This window comes from Gavia stellata, chromosome 7 (assembly GCF_030936135.1).
Source record: "Gavia stellata isolate bGavSte3 chromosome 7, bGavSte3.hap2, whole genome shotgun sequence".
In the NCBI taxonomy this organism is placed as follows: domain Eukaryota; kingdom Metazoa; phylum Chordata; class Aves; order Gaviiformes; family Gaviidae; genus Gavia; species Gavia stellata.
The window spans coordinates 24,931,293-24,947,165 of NC_082600.1; the positions used below are offsets into that span (position 1 = coordinate 24,931,293).

A 15,873-nucleotide genomic window follows, 5' to 3' on the forward strand; every position below is an offset into this window, starting at 1 on the left:
TTGACTTTTCTGACTTTTGACTGCCATGATGGCATTCTTTTAACAGATATTTTTAGTTGTAATGCATCTTTAACTATGTAATTCATATATATATATGCACATCCTATTTTAGTATAGGATTGTATCATCATTATTTATAAACTCAGTTTCATGAAAAAGACTTCAAAAAAACCCGATGGTTTTGGGGGATTGAGTTTGTAATGCCGAGGGTGCCACCTCATGGTGCTTACTAAAAAAGCATATGCAGAAGAATTGTTCTCCTTAAATGCAGAAGTAAACAGGATGAAACATTTACCAGCATGTTTCACTAATTCAGAAAGTTCCTTCTTAAATAAAATTTCATTTTCCTACAAGCTAATGTTGACTAAGCCTCCACCAATTCCAGCAAGGAGAGGGAAAGATTCTTCTTTCATATGCTGCTGATTCTCTCTTGCAAATTCTCAGCCTATATAGCACAGCATATATTTACTTCAGAGGGAAAATATGTATCAAGTCATTTTTCTGCAAACCCACTTCTTTGGGTTTATTTCAAAATCCTGACTCATGGGCTTTCCAAATAATCTAATTACCACATTACTTAAAATTAATTGCATTCACATAGTAGAAGAGAACTTTTTGCTGAGATAGGATATAGTACTCTGGCACTGCCTATGGCAGCTGTTCCTTCTAGTTGTCTTCTGAGTAGAAGCTACTCAGAAGAGAGGACGTCAGCATTTGGTGAAACAGCATGGGTCACAACTAAGTGAACATACCCACACCCGTGTTGAATCCAGGGTTACCGTTCTTTGTGATTCTATCACCAGCCTTCAGACTGCTGGTGTTTTCCTCAAAAACCCAGTTCCTACAGTTACATACAGCTATGAGAATTTTAGACCTTCAAAAAAAGAAAAATAAGTTTCTGGCTCTTGCAGCTGTGGGGAAATGGACCAGAAAAGTATCACCTCTAAAATTTTGTAATGAAAAAAAGATCAATGTAAAGTACCTTGATCATTTAAATGCAAATCTCATAACTTGGGAGACACCAGCTTTCCTGAGTGATTGATCTTTTCTTCCCCCTTTCAACTGCATTTCTCTACAGAAAGAAGCAGAAGCTCAAAAAGCTGTCAGGAAATGCAGGAAAAGAGAAAAAAAAAAAAGGACTGACACACTCTATACGTTATGATATGATATGATATACTCTGGTGAGTTAGGGTCCTCTCCAACCTCTAAAACCAAGTTGGGAACAAACTGCTCTATCTGTGGTTTTTTTTTCTGGATAGCTCTGCGCCATGAGCACAGGAACTTGGAAAAAAAAAACAACTAGCAGAGACAGAAATCCATATTCTCTAACACATCTATCAAATGCAGGTTTATCATCAAGGAAAAGTTTGTGCAGAGGAAAGGTTTAGACAGCCTTGGTTTTGATTCCACAGCATTGGAAACCGCCACATGTGCAGCTTAGGAATGAGGTATACTCACAACGTACCCCCAAACAGAACCTGGCACAAAAGAATAGCGCTGCTTAGCGCCTCTGCATTCTTGAGTACGTGCAAGCTCATCTGTCCTCTAATCCCACATTTCATATCGTCATAGTTGTCACAGAAGTTCCTGGTGCTGGCTAAGAACAGTTAATCTCTCAGAATTGAACATTAGTTTTCAACATAGTAACACTAAATATACAAGTGAAAGGAAGGGAAAAAAAAAGATACACACAAGAACAAGGAGAATGAGTGTAATGGCAAAGAAGAGACAGAGATGCAAAGATAATGACAAAAAATACTCATACATCACACTTACCTTCAGCAACATCATCATCCACCATCAGCTTGAGGCTTTTTCCTCGCCGAACTACCCGGACAGTGTGCCACTCGTTGTCATTGAGTTTCTGCCCAGCATAAAGAGTTTCAGGTCCCTTGCCTGGGGATGGTGATAGGTACAACAGTTAAAGCCAGACCCCCAATTAGTTCAGTATTTGCTCAATGGGAAAAGTCACCAAAATCAACCTGGTGTGATACAGAGTAGTACACATTGTGTAGGTGTATTATGACCTGTAATCAGCCCTCACACCTATACCTTCCCAGCTCAGAGGGAAGTCAGGGTCACAAACTCTTCCACTCAGTGGAAGCCTTCCTCCGCAGAGCCCAGAGGTCACATGCATTTAAAATGGGTAGAAATCTCTCTTGTGCTATGGTATTCATTTCCAAACGTCATATTGTACAGGGCACTGCAGTATTAGAAAAAGAAGCTGGTGACAGAAATGTCTCTAGAGTGAAGCCACTACAGCAGAGTTTTGCTCTCCTAAGAATCTGTAGTTAAAACAACCCTAAGGCGCTTGGGATTCTTTTCAAAGTTAATCACGCTGGTCTCTCAATACTTAGGTATCAAACACCAGGCTGGTTTCAGTCTTTCAGTCTCAAAAAAATCAAAAAACCATCCCAAAAAACCCGACCACAAAACCTCAAACCCCACCCCCAAAAGAAAATATAATTTAAAAAAAAAATTAAAACCACAGGAAGACAACCACTCACCAATCTGGCTGATTGCTCTAAGGTTCTTTGGCAAACCAGCCTGGCTACAGGGTGCTTACTTCGCCCCCTGAATTACAGGTCAAAAGGTAAAGAGAAGCCCTTTCTTCTCCAAAAGGTAAAACCAGAGTTGTCCTTGCAAACAATGCTTCTGGGAAAACAGCATTAGTGCTACCCATATTTGTCCATTTTTGCTGCTCACCCATCACAGTTGACAGGCAATTACTTAAAACATTAATTGTTCACATTACAGGACTGGAACACCTCACTCATGTCAAATGGTAAGTGAAATTGAATAACGGTGTGTGCTAAATTAAAAGCATCTATGCTCATTTCAGTACAGCACTAGACTGTTTTTTGACACAGGTATATCAGAGAAATACAGAATGAGGACAGCAGAACTTGTTGCACATCAGGTCTGGGCCCATTGCCCAAACTGGCAAAAGAGGAACCCAAGAAAGGAAAAGCAAGACACACTGAACCTATTAAAATAGACAGGACAGGGACAACAAGAGGCGCTGGTACAGCTGAGCTTACTGCACCGGTAAAACTAATGTCAGATATGCGGATTATTTCTCTATGTTTGTTCAACACAAGCAAATTAGTCTTTTTACTCAGATAGCCCACAAACAGCTTTTATTTTGACCAGTTTTCAATAGACCAGTTGTGTAACACAGAATAAAATGTTGTACACATCTTCAAGCAAAACTCTGCACAAGGGGTTTCACCCACTCTGATCTCCGTCATGGTGTGGACTCAAAAGTAAGAGTAGCATATTCCATACTGAGACAGAATTGAAGGAAGGAGTCGGAAAAATATCTGGGGACTATACATAGTCCACAGTATGCACACCGCCTAATTAGCAACATTACTGTTACTGCTTCATACTAAGGGGGAACACAGGCAAAGAAGGTGATGCGTCATTCAGCTAGGATATCACATGTGTAGTAGGTGAATCCTATGGAAGGACATCAAAGCAAAATGAATATTCTGTTATTCTCCTTAAATGATGATGCAGTTCACGTTAATAAAAAATAGGAGTTTAACACCCTTTCAAATAAATCCCATTGCTAGCCTATTTTACCACAGAGCAAGAGGGAAAAAAAAAATGTTTTTCTACAGTGACCTGAAAAATAAGAGCGTAATTCTTGGATTAAAAGGATGAGGAGTCATATATTGCAGTTACAGAGAATATCTCCTTCACAGGAGAAACCCATAACCTCTGCAGTTCCTCACCCATGTGCCAAAGTCACATTGTACCACAAATGTAAATCGAGCTGTACAAGGCAGCTAGATCATGGCCAGAAAGCTTAAGTTCTTTGGAACCAGACAAGCAAAACTCTATCAAACAGAGTCCAAGAAAGTTATGCTTTACATTAGTGAGTGAATACATTTTATCCCAGAGCACATATCACAAAATGATGTCTCTGGATGGCCAGAAAAATTATTGCCTACATCAAAATACACTGCATCAGTTACTATAGTTCCACTACTACAGCCACTTCCCAGGTAGGAAGATGAAGGAGTTTATCTGGACCTGTGTGTTTTTATAAATGACACCTGAAAGCATTGGGGGGGGTGAAGGGGGAAGCAAATACTTTTTAAAAACCCCTTTTCCACAGGTCTAGAGCTATGGAGTACTCAGCCAAGAGAAATAGTCAGGTGTGCTGACTTCGCTCAGCTGACAATACAACACTTTCTATGCAGCAGCTTTATCTTCAACATGGTTGAGTAACTCAAAGTTGTTGACTTTCTAAGTTCCCACTTTTCAACCCTAGCCTGACAAAACAGGGGTCAGCCAAAACAAGCTGGTTTGGCTTGTCATTGCTATCTTGATGCCCACTGTAACACTTTCAAAACAAAACTGTGACAACAACAAAAGTTATCTGACTAGATTCTCAGAAAATGTAGCTTAACCAATTCACAAATAAATAAGTAGAAAGTTTCAGCTGTCCAACTTCTTTTTCTAAATTAATAAGGTTGTCTACAAATGAGATTGCTATTTACAAGTAACTGGTTAATAGTTCGAGATAATAAATCTGAAAATTAAGCACTGCAGATGCAAATTATTCCATGTTATCTAAGTCCACGTTAATGGATCAACCAATTTAATACTTCACTGGTAGAAAAAAAAAAATCAGTTTTTAATACTTATGTTCACTCACAAACCTCCATTTTGTATGCAACAATGGGCATTAGCTTCTTTTGGTAGGGTTACCCAAATAACACTACATACAAAAATTCAATACATGACCATGCATTCAGAAATATATAAAGTGCCAAGAATATACACGCTAAAGTATAAAGAATCAAAAAGTAGTTCACGCCTTCTGAAAATGTCAAGTTTGCTTTCCATCTGGCCCCCAAGAACTCGCTCATTTAGAATAAACAATAGGTCAGAGGGATGCAGTTTAAACAATAGCTCTGAAAACACCAGCTGTTATCCACCCTCAGTGGTTAACAGCACACAGAATTTCTCTCCTATGAAAGGCAAAAGAGAAAGAGGGTTAATCCTCCCACCAGTTCCTCACAGGTGGATCAAATAGTGTGCTTTTACCTTGGTGTAGGCTGTCATCATCTGATCCATTTATATGATTAAAATGACCACCATGAAACCAGGCTATCTTATCCAACATTACAGAAGAGGTCAAATATCCAACATACAGAAGAGGTGACCAGAAAGGACATTGCCAGATTGAGGAGAATGGAAAAGGCTCTTCCTCATTACAATTACAACAACAAATAATTCTATGGTAATACACTAACGCTTTTTAGAGAAGACCCTCAGTAACAATAAAAGGTTTTACCTGCTTTTTTTTCTTTTCAATTTAAATACTCAGCTGCCATCTCCGCTTTGTTCAGTGGCAAGATTAATTTTTGTGTCTGTTTTATAGAGGGCAATAATCCCTCAGGAATGCCAACAGCATCCCAAGGCAGGGAGGGCCTGGGAAAGGGAAGGTTCTTTGCCTTTTTTTTTTTTTTTGGAGAGTGGGATTGATTGTTTTTACTTACACTTTTACAAAATGACCCGAAAATTGTGATTCACTGTGAAAAACTTGTGCGCAATTTGTGAAACATGAGAATGAAATCACGAGACAAGATTCTCTCAAAGCTTAGAATAAACTGATCCACCTTATTTAGACATTATTCAGCGATCCTTTAAAGAATATTCAGATGTGACTAGCACAACTGCGGAATGGGATTCTTCATTGTAGCCCCAACAGTGTAGCACAGAGAAGGGAGGTTATGAAGCCAGTGCCCCACCTGTTTTTCATCCCCAATGATATTAATAGTGCTTTGGAAGATAATTGTCTTACATATACAGACTATATATTTAGTAATATACATGAAATAATTATGCAATATGGCAGATATTTTATGTAGCTGTTACCATACTAGACACAGAACTCTTTTCCATATATTGTCTTTGCAAAAGACAGGTAGGAGGTGCTCTAGGTCCAAAGATATTCAGCCACAATTTCTACAGGCAGGTTTGAACAATGTGGGGAAGAGGGGGAAGGGGAAAGAAAGGGGTTTAAGGACAAAGACACTGCCAATTATTCACACACCTTATGGCTTCCTGATATGTAGCAAGTTCTTACAAAGGATAGGGTGAATTTCAAAACACGAGCATGGCTCAAAAGCAGAGCTGGCAACTGCTCTGAAAACCTTCAATATCTTTTGGTCTTGGTTGAATATAAGTCAGTGTAAATTTTGTTGGGTGTTTTCAGGCAGCACTAGTATGGACAAAGTGTTTTAGGAAGGTCTTTTTCTTGACCAGAATCCACTGTTGAACTCCAGGAGCATTGTTAATTGCTAGGAAACAACTGGCAACACCAGACCCTCAGTACATTGCAGACGTTTATGTAGATATCCCAGTCAAATCAGCACATATTCACATACATACACATTTGTTTTGCTCATATACAGGTTTTAGAATGCCCTTTTTAAAGAAAACATTAGCTGCCAACTAGGAATAAGAAGCTGCACTTCCCTACAGATAGTCAATACCTTCATTGGGGACCTTACCTGCACCAACCTTTCCATTTCCTCAAGGAACAGGATCACCTCCATGTACTACCACGCATTAAGCAAACATAACGTACACTTACGAAACAAATGCTTTTAGCAGGGCTTACAGAAAAGTTATGTTTACAGCTTTACAGAGTGGCTTCACTAGGAATTTGATAACATTGAGCATGATTTATACCAGCCTACCCAGAAGCAAAGTTTAATTATTTATATTCGTACAGCAATAAAAAGTGCATATACAAAATCCTTTAAATACCCACAGAATCAATTAGCCTCACAAGTGCAAATAAGAATCCCCCCAACAGCCAAGCTAATCAGGTGCATGGAATTAACAAATAAATGAGAAGTAGCAAGACCATGCTACTAGTTTGCTCAGAAACATACCCCCACTCTCCCCATAAACTTGACAAAAATAAGTTAAGTTGTGTTTACCTATTTGGATACAATTTTAAAATGCCTTTACAAGAAAAAAAAGCCTTTATTAAAAAAAAAAATAATTGTTCCTTGCTTTTGCTATAAATACATGTAGCACCATATTGAATGACTGTTGCTTTCATTTAAAGACCCTGTCCAATGGCTTTAATAAAACTTGACATGGATTCTGGCAACATTCAACATGATTGAAGCTTGTTCATAAGGCTCTTGAACAAGACTTAGTGCAGAAATTATGTTGTGTGTCTTTTACTTTATGTGAGTATAATCTGTGATTAAGAACAAAAAAGGAGACTATTTGGTTGCATATATGGTACAGGTCACACCTGGCACAAAACTGCACTTGTATCTAGGTTTTTCCATCAAGGGCAGTCAGTTATTCTCCTTGTTTGCCTCAATTTCACTGCTGCTGAATTTTAACAGTTTTAGAGACTACATATCTACTGTGTATCTCTACAGCAGAATCATTTTTAACAGACATTAGGAAAACATTTGTGTTAACAGAAAATTGATCCCCCCAAAAGTCTTTAAATAAGAGATTACAATTTCGGTGAAAGGATGTTTCAGTTCTTCCAAAGAAAATTTTATACTGACTTAGAAAACATTCAAAATGTTTCAACTTCAAGCTAAATGAATAAGTTTTCAGCGTTTAAAAAGAAATAAAAAAATTACATTTTATATTATCTATTCAAGATGTTATTCATTTTTAATGGTAATAGATAGTTTCCCATTTTTATTGAGGGAGCTATTTCCACTTCCAAGGAAAAGGATTTTATTTTATATTCACAACCAGCGAGGAGGTCAAAAAGGACATGGAAGTATGAAAAAAATAATCAAGCATTCATGCTTTGAAAATTTAGATTTACAACAGTTTAATTAAATTAACTTCAAACTGATTTCAGTCAGACTGGCTCTACCTTTGTTTTTAGGTAGGGCTGTCGTATGAAACACTTCACACTGGCCAGAACACCATATACTTCTGTTCCTAACAGATCAGGGCAACAAAAGCTTCAGCGTAGGTATAAAGAACTCACAAGTTGCTATATTGTGGCTCATCTACAGTTTGCCTAAGGAAATATTTGTGCACACTAGATTTTCAGAGAGCGAAGCTCAAGAGAACTATTAGTGTAAGCTAGGCAGCAAGGCAACCACAGGAGCAGCTTCTACTACAGAGAGCAGCCACTAGGGGGAGACAACCACACTCACGAAAGCTGCTGCTTAAACAGTTTTATGTAAGTTCAAAAGGAATTACAGTACTCAAAGTGGTGTTTTCCAGAGTTTCGCCTGCTGATATATTTTGCTTTGAAGACGACTACACTTCAGTGATGAATAACATAACTCTAGAACTTCAACCCAGATTTACCCCCTTAATAGTAAACACCTGTTCACTTCAGGTACATTGATTTAATGGATGCATTTTGCCACCCAAAAAATGAGTCTATGGCTCAAGAAACATGCAAAACCTCATGAAGTTTTACCATAAGGCAGAATTTTAAACCAACTACTACAGCAACAATTATGCATAGACTTTTGCAGACCACAACAGTAATAAAGAGGTAAAGAGATCCTATTTTAAGACAGCTTGACATTTTATTAGCTTTCCAGTGATGCAGTGCTAATCAAAGCAAGATGCAGGCATGGCAAAGCTAGATATCTAATTCTTCTGTTTATTCCTGGGTAGATATAATAGTACGGGTACCAAAACCAAACAGCTTCTCACTAATCCCATCTATGTATCTTACTTGAAACATAGATGGACTGTGCTACCAATAGTAAGTCAACTAGAGTTTCTCTTCCTCTTTAGTTTTAAATCTCACCATAAATGCTACAAAACAAGTGAAATAATCATAATGATAGTGAGAAAAAGATCACAGAATCACTAAGGTTGGAAAAGACCTGTAAGACCATCAAGTCCAACTATCAACCAAAAAACACCACCAAGCCCACTAAACTATGTCCCACAATGCCACGTCCACACGTTCCTTGAACACCTCCAGGGAGGGTGACTCCACCACCTCCCTGGGCAGCCTGTTCCAATATTTGACTATTCTCTCAGTAAAGAAATTTTTCCTAATATCCAGCCTGAACCTCCCCTGGCGCAACCTGAGGCCATTTCCTCTAGTCCTGTCACTCGTCACTTGGGAGAAGAGACCAACACCCACCTCTCTGCAACCCCCTTTCAGGTAATTGTAGAGAGTGATGAGGTCTCCCCTCAGCCTCCTCTTCTCCAGACTGAACAACCGCAGCTCCCTCAGCTGCTCCTCATAAGACTTGTGCTCCAGACCCCTCACCAGCTTCGTCGCCCTTCTCTGGACATGCTCCAGCACCTCAATGTCTTTCTTGTAGTGAGGGGCCCAAAACTGAACACAGTATTCGAGGTGCGGCCTCATCAGCGCCGAGTACAGGAGCATGATCACTTCCCTGGTCCTGCTGGCCACACTATTTCTAATACAGGCCACGATGCCGTTGGCCTTCTTGGCCACCTGGGCACACTGCTGGCTCATATTCAGCCGGCTGTCGACCAACACCCCCAGGTCCTTTTCTGCGGGGGATGCTGGAGATGAGCCTGAGACAACTGGAGTGAGCCATATCATGTATCATGCACACATATAATGGCAATGAAATCATTCGACTGCTTACTGCCTAGATGAGATTCAAACTACTTATCTCAGAGGGGAAAAAAAAACATGAATCAAATGTATGAGTCTTAAATGAAGCACCCCCAAAAGCTCTTTGCTTCTGTTATGTTAGTAAGGAACTACATTAGACCAGGCTGGAGAAGCCTGTATCATCCCATTTAGTGAGCCTTGTCATGCTTTAATTGCCTCTTTTACTTCATTGGAAGGAACTATTTGAATTTTGGAATTATCTGATTATCATTGGAGAGTTTTTTGTGCTGCTTTTTTTTAGTATTATAGCAGCTACTTCTCATCTAAGTCTGAAAAGCAAGATCAGAAAGCAAGACAAATCAGTTGAGATGTGGCAATACAGTGCCTTACAGTAATTGCAGATATATGTCTTTCAGGAAAGGATCAGAGACCACTTTCTAACAACAGGATACCATCTTTGTCCCCCTCTTTCAGAACACATAAAACAATAGCAAAGAAAGGGACTCCTCTTCCCAAAGACACATTTGACAGTTGAACAGACAGTTGAGTGGGAGGAATACCCCAGATCTTTGAAGCTCCAGTCCCAAATATTGCATTAAAAAAAAAGTGTTGTTCAGGACACACTGCACAATCCTCACTAACAGCACAGTATAAGAAGAGAAGACAGTCCTACTACCAACATTTCTTTATTCAGAAACCAAGGGCAAAGACCAGCAGCATCACACATTCAGAGGACCTAAATTTCTCTCTCATTTAAGGTACTTTTCCTTGTGGCACTTGAGTACCTGACATGTTACAAATGCACACAGAGTTGTCTCCATGGTTGCTATGCCTATTACATGAACTAGCTTCAACCTCCCTCTAAGAGCATAACAGTCAGCATCACATTATGTCCAACTACGATTACAAAACCAGCAGGTTTCCAGTCTTCTGCAGGGGATACAAAACACTGCATACAGTCTTGAGGTTTAGTTCTCTTTTTGCAGTGCTACCTCCATTCTGAAGTTTGTCACTCTTTTTTCAATCTATAGTGAGTAGTTTTTAAACTCTCCATTGCATATTAGCCTGTATTTGTAAGTCTACAGAGAACCCCATGTGTACTGGAAGGGAGATCATCAGATGCATATAAATCATACTATTAACAAATACAAACAGCAACCAAAATTTGCAAGTGGAGACCTTGTGGTTTCAGATGTTTCTGGTAAACTGTGTGTGCATAACTGGTAATGCATGTTGGTCCCCTTTGCCTGAACTGAGAAACTCTGGTGACAAAGACAGTAAGTGGTGCTTTGACCTACGTGCAAGAGTCTCTTTACTTTGCTTAAGGAGCTATTGAGAAAGGATCAAATGCTTCTGGAAAGCTAAGGGATCAGTAGTGCAGACTGGAGTGTTTAAGGCATTTAAAAGCTTAACCATCTCAAAGAGGTGTCTTTCACATGAAATAGAATGTGAAATAGCTGCTGTTACCTTTTGAAGAGTCATTGACTATTCTCCTGTCCCTTAAATAGGAATGGTTAGCACAAGATAGTGACCATATGGCAACACAGATGATACTATCCTGACTGAAACTCCTCCTGATATTTCATAAATAAGTAAAATACATGCCAATGCTCTATCTAAGGTAAGCCACATTTCAGTAATGACTATAGATTTCCAAGTTACATACCAGACAACAAGTATGACCCAGTAAAAACACTTCATGGGAAAGTTTTACTGAATTGACCTATACAAGGACTATAGACATAGGACAGTCTCTCCAAACGCCACCTTGTCCTTTCTCTTCTCAAGCTGTAAGTTAAACCCTTCTTTTTGGTTGCCATCCTCTAAGCCTTTCATTTATATCTTAGCATTTACAGAATTCCTCGTTTTTCCAGGACACTACAATGCTAATGCATCCTCAAAATAAGGTCGGGGAATACTACTGAACACATTTTATGAGGCAGAAACTGAGAAAAAGTTGCGTTCCCCAAAGCATCACAGCAAAAGCTTGGTCCCTCTTGAATAAGTGTTTTCCTTTCCCTTTAGCAAACTTTACAAAACTGAGTAACACCTGATTGGAATTTGGAAGCCAGATCTACACTGACTTTAAATATTATGATACATCCAGCAGCCAAGAAGCTGGTTAGAAGTCTAGCTGCAAATAAATTGTTTAATACCACCTAACCCTTCTATTTCCAAAAACATCTCAGCAGTTCTTTTGCATACTCCCAAAAGAACTGGGACCCTGCTAGCAGAAACCCATTTGAGTCATAGCAACAAGATTCATATCCACTGATGAAAATCCTCCTCGGATGCTTTACAGATGCCACCAATCTCCAGCCTACTTGTAGCACACACTAGTTCCTTTTACCTGAACTGAGAAACCCAGATGAGAAGGATGACAAGCAGTATGTAGACCTACATGCAAGAGACTCCTTATTTAGCTTAAGAAGCTATCAAGGAAGGATCACCCACTTCTGGAAAGCTGAGGGATCAGCAGTGCAGACTGAGGAATAGTTGAGGATTTACAGATAAAGATGACATCTGAGGCAAATATTGAGAACTCCTTTGAAATTCAGATTTTAAAGTCACCACTTTCATGTCCGCTAAGGACCATGTAAAGGAAAAAATGCCCTGGGAGAAGAAGGGGAGAGAATGATAAAGCTAAGCACATGTGGCTTTAAACATATCCACACCTCTCTGGCCCCAGAGCTCCCAATGACAAACAACGTCTATTATCCAAACTGATACCATCCCTCTTCTCAAACATACCTCCCTGAGTCACTCAATTTCGTATGTATACTTTCATACAAACCCTGTATAATTCATACAACATCCATGTGTAATTCTAGTAGCACTAAAATTAGATAGGATTACACCGGACAATTAATTGGAAGGAATCATCCTAAAACAGCCAAAGACCAGAAGAAAGAGAAAACAGAAAGCCAGCATATCTCTTCCCACCAGGAAGTAGTCTTATTCCTGGAAAGGTACTACTAGTGTTTGGGGGTCTCCTTTTCTTGCCCAACAGAGAGACTTTCAGGCTCACTTCAAAAACACCAGAGCTCTGACAGCACTGTCAGAGTACAAATAATGAATTAAGCACAAGGAAGGGAAGTGGTGACTGTACAGGTTCCAAGATCAATTGATGCCTGTGCATGTTCATCAGCCATCTCTGTTACAAGGGTTATCAATTCTTATGCACCCCACAGTTAAAATAGTAGTAGTAGCCAGAATTATAAACTTTCTAAAGGAAAAAAATAAAAAAACTAGGTGTATCAGGATTACATATCAGTTCAAGCTGTTCCAGAGACATTTAAGCAATAAGTTGTTTGACTATCAAGCAATAGTATATGTTGGCCTCTGGCTAAGTTGTAAAAACAGTAGAATTTTATTAATGGCATAAGCTGGTCACAAACACCTCTAGCAGTTTCATTTCTTGTTGAAAGCTTAGTGACAAGCTGTGCTGGTTTTGGCTGGGGTAGAGTTAACTTTCTTCATAGCAGCTAGTATGGGGCTGTGTTTTGGATTTGTGCTGGAAACAGTATTGATAAAGCAGCGATGTTTTAGTTACTGTTGAGCAGTGCTGACACAGAGTGAAGGCCTCTTCTGCTCCTCACACCACCCCACCAGGGAGTGGGCTGGGGGTGCGCAAGAAGTTGGGAGGGGACACAGCCGGGACAGCTGACCCCAACTGACCAAAGGGATATTCCATACCATATGACATCATGCTCAGCATATAAAGCTGGGGGAAGAAGGAAAGGGGGGGCATTCGGAATAATAGCATTTGTCTTCCCAAGTAACCATTACGTGTGATGGAGCCCTGGTTTCCTGGAGATGGCTGAACACCTGCCTGCCGACGCGAAGTAGTGAATGAATTCCTTGCTTTGCTTCCTTGCGCGGCTTTTGCTCTACCTATTAAACTGTCTTTATCTCAACCCACAAGTTTTCTCACTTCTTCTCTTCCGATTTTCTCCCCCATCCCACCTGAGGGGAGTGAGCAAACAGCTGTGCAGTGCTTAGCTGCTGGCTGGGACTAAACCACAACAGTCCTTTTTTGGTGCCCAACGTGGGGCCAAAAGGAGCTGTGCTTCAGTACCAACTACTTCCAAAGCAGCTCGAATTCCTTCATACACTGCTAATATTTCTTTTTCAGTTGGAGTGTAACGGGCTTCAGATCCCCTATATCCCCGGCTCCAAAACCCTAGAGGATGACCTCAAGTCTCTCCAGGTGCTTTCTGCCAGAGGCTCCAGGTGGGCCCGTTATCCACAGCTGTGGTGTAAAGCACATTTTTCACATCTTGTCCTGTCCAGACTGGCCCAAGCACTATTGCATGAACTATCTCCCGTTTAATTTGTTCAAAGGCTTGCTGCTGCTCAGGGCCCCATTCAAAGTCGTTCTTCTTCTGGGTCACTCGATAGAGAGGGCTTACAATCAGACTATAACCTGGAATATGCATCCTCCAGAAACCCACACCACCTAAGACGACTTGTGTTTCCTTTTTGTTAGTTGGTGGAGACATAGCTGTTATTTTATTGATCATATCCATTGCGATATGACGATGCCCATCTTGAGCACACAAGCATACTTTGTTTTCCATCGCAAATTTGGCAAGACATCCTTTTGCTCTGAGAAAACATTACTTTTGTGTTGCCTTTTAGACGGCATACACAAAAAAACCCAACACAAAACCTCCACAGCCTCTTTACTTCCTTCTCTGGTTGTCTGTTAGTGGAGGTAGTGGTTGTTACAGGGATGGGCAGTTTATACACACCTCTCTCCCTATGTATTTTTCCTGTCAATGTCTTTATTTCTAGCAGGTGAACAGCTGGTGTGCTGCAATGTCGAGCAAACCAATATTTCTCTCTTATTTCTATCGTTCATAAGAGCACTGAGAGAATTAATCCATGCATGTTTAGAAAACATTAAGCTCCTACGCTGAACAAATGCTGGAACGCCACTAACATTTATACAGTCCATATGATCAGCAAATCTATTATTCAAAAAACTATCACAGCAGCAGAATATTTACAGATTCTCTTTGAAATGTGGATCTATAGATTCTAGAATCAGTGCAAGATACACAACACAGTAACCAGAAGATATCATCAAGTCCTGAGAGTCAGTTGGGGAAAATGGATTCCCAGGACATAGCGCCAGAGTGCTAACACAGGCCAGGGTACAGATGATCGAGACTACTAGATAGGGCAAGAGTCTTACACTCTATACAGTTCCCTCGATTTCAAGGGCAATAAGCACTCCTCTCAAGAGGGTTCTTGGTTGGGGGGGTGCTGGGTTTTTTTTGTTTTGTTTTTAAACGGAAAAGGATAAGGCATCTTAGGATGATTCATTAAGATCTGCAATCCCATTGCAGAATCAGTCAGGAAAAACAAATGCCATCACTTACCTCATCACATCCCCGAGAACACTAATTATGTGGGGAAGTAAAGGCTTGACTGATTATTTAAGGCAATAGCCAAACCTGGAGGATGAGGATTAGACTTCAGAACGCTTCTGTTTCCAAATCTTGAAAGTATTGGTTCTTCAAGAGTCAGGTTTTTATAGAAATAAATACTTTCATCTGCAAGTGTCATATTAGTCTGATCTCACTAGGGTGGTCTAAAATAAAACACTGTGTAATACTCTGCAGGACCACGGGCCAAGTTTGGGGTTTTTTGTTTTGTTTTTTTTTTTTATTTTTTTTTAATCTGTATTTTGGTAACGAATGCTCTAGATACTGACTGCTAAACTACTCCCTCTCACTGGTTTGTGAGCTTATATCAAGTAGAGCATTTCAACCAGCAGTCTGAGAAGGAGCTGGATGGCCTGTATAAAACAGAGGGCCAAGAAAAGTTCCCCAGTCAACAGCCTAGCGTTATCACCGAATGGCTAAAGGAACTTTTAACATGGAAGAACGCTTAGAAAAATACTAACCTGTGCGCTTCAGGTCTGCGTGCTCTTCTCACAGCTTGAGTCTTAACGTCTAATTCTCTCCGATATCCTTACTGGTGACATAGACTAGCAAAGCACTTCAGTGTCTAGAGGACAGTAATGATTTTGACATCTTCCCTGACACCCATCTAGCCCATACCAAAAGGTGAAAGGGAAAGAAGATAAAGACAAGGAAACAAGTTTGAAACCAAGCCTACCCAGCTGCTCTTTAAACAACCACCACCACCGCCGCCCCCAAACAAGCAAGAGCCCCAGCCCCGTGCCTTCTGACCACTTCACACGTTGTCATTCACCCCCCTCCCGCGTCCCCCGTTGCCGCGGGGTCTAACCCACTCCCTGTTCCCGCGCTCACCAGCTACGCCGT

At 40.3% G+C, this 15,873-nt stretch overlaps 1 protein-coding gene across 4 annotated transcripts in view; it reads right to left on the reverse strand.

Moving 5' to 3' along the window:
- The window catches only part of NRXN3 (neurexin 3), a 983,888-nt gene that overhangs the window by 575,408 nt on the left and 392,607 nt on the right, over positions 1-15,873 (reverse strand). For all 4 annotated transcript variants that reach the window (XM_059819968.1, XM_059819967.1, XM_059819969.1 and 1 more), the window contains one exon: positions 1,777-1,896. In XM_059819968.1, coding sequence (XP_059675951.1) covers positions 1,777-1,896 — 120 coding nt within the window. The remainder of the gene's footprint in view (positions 1-1,776; positions 1,897-15,873) is intronic.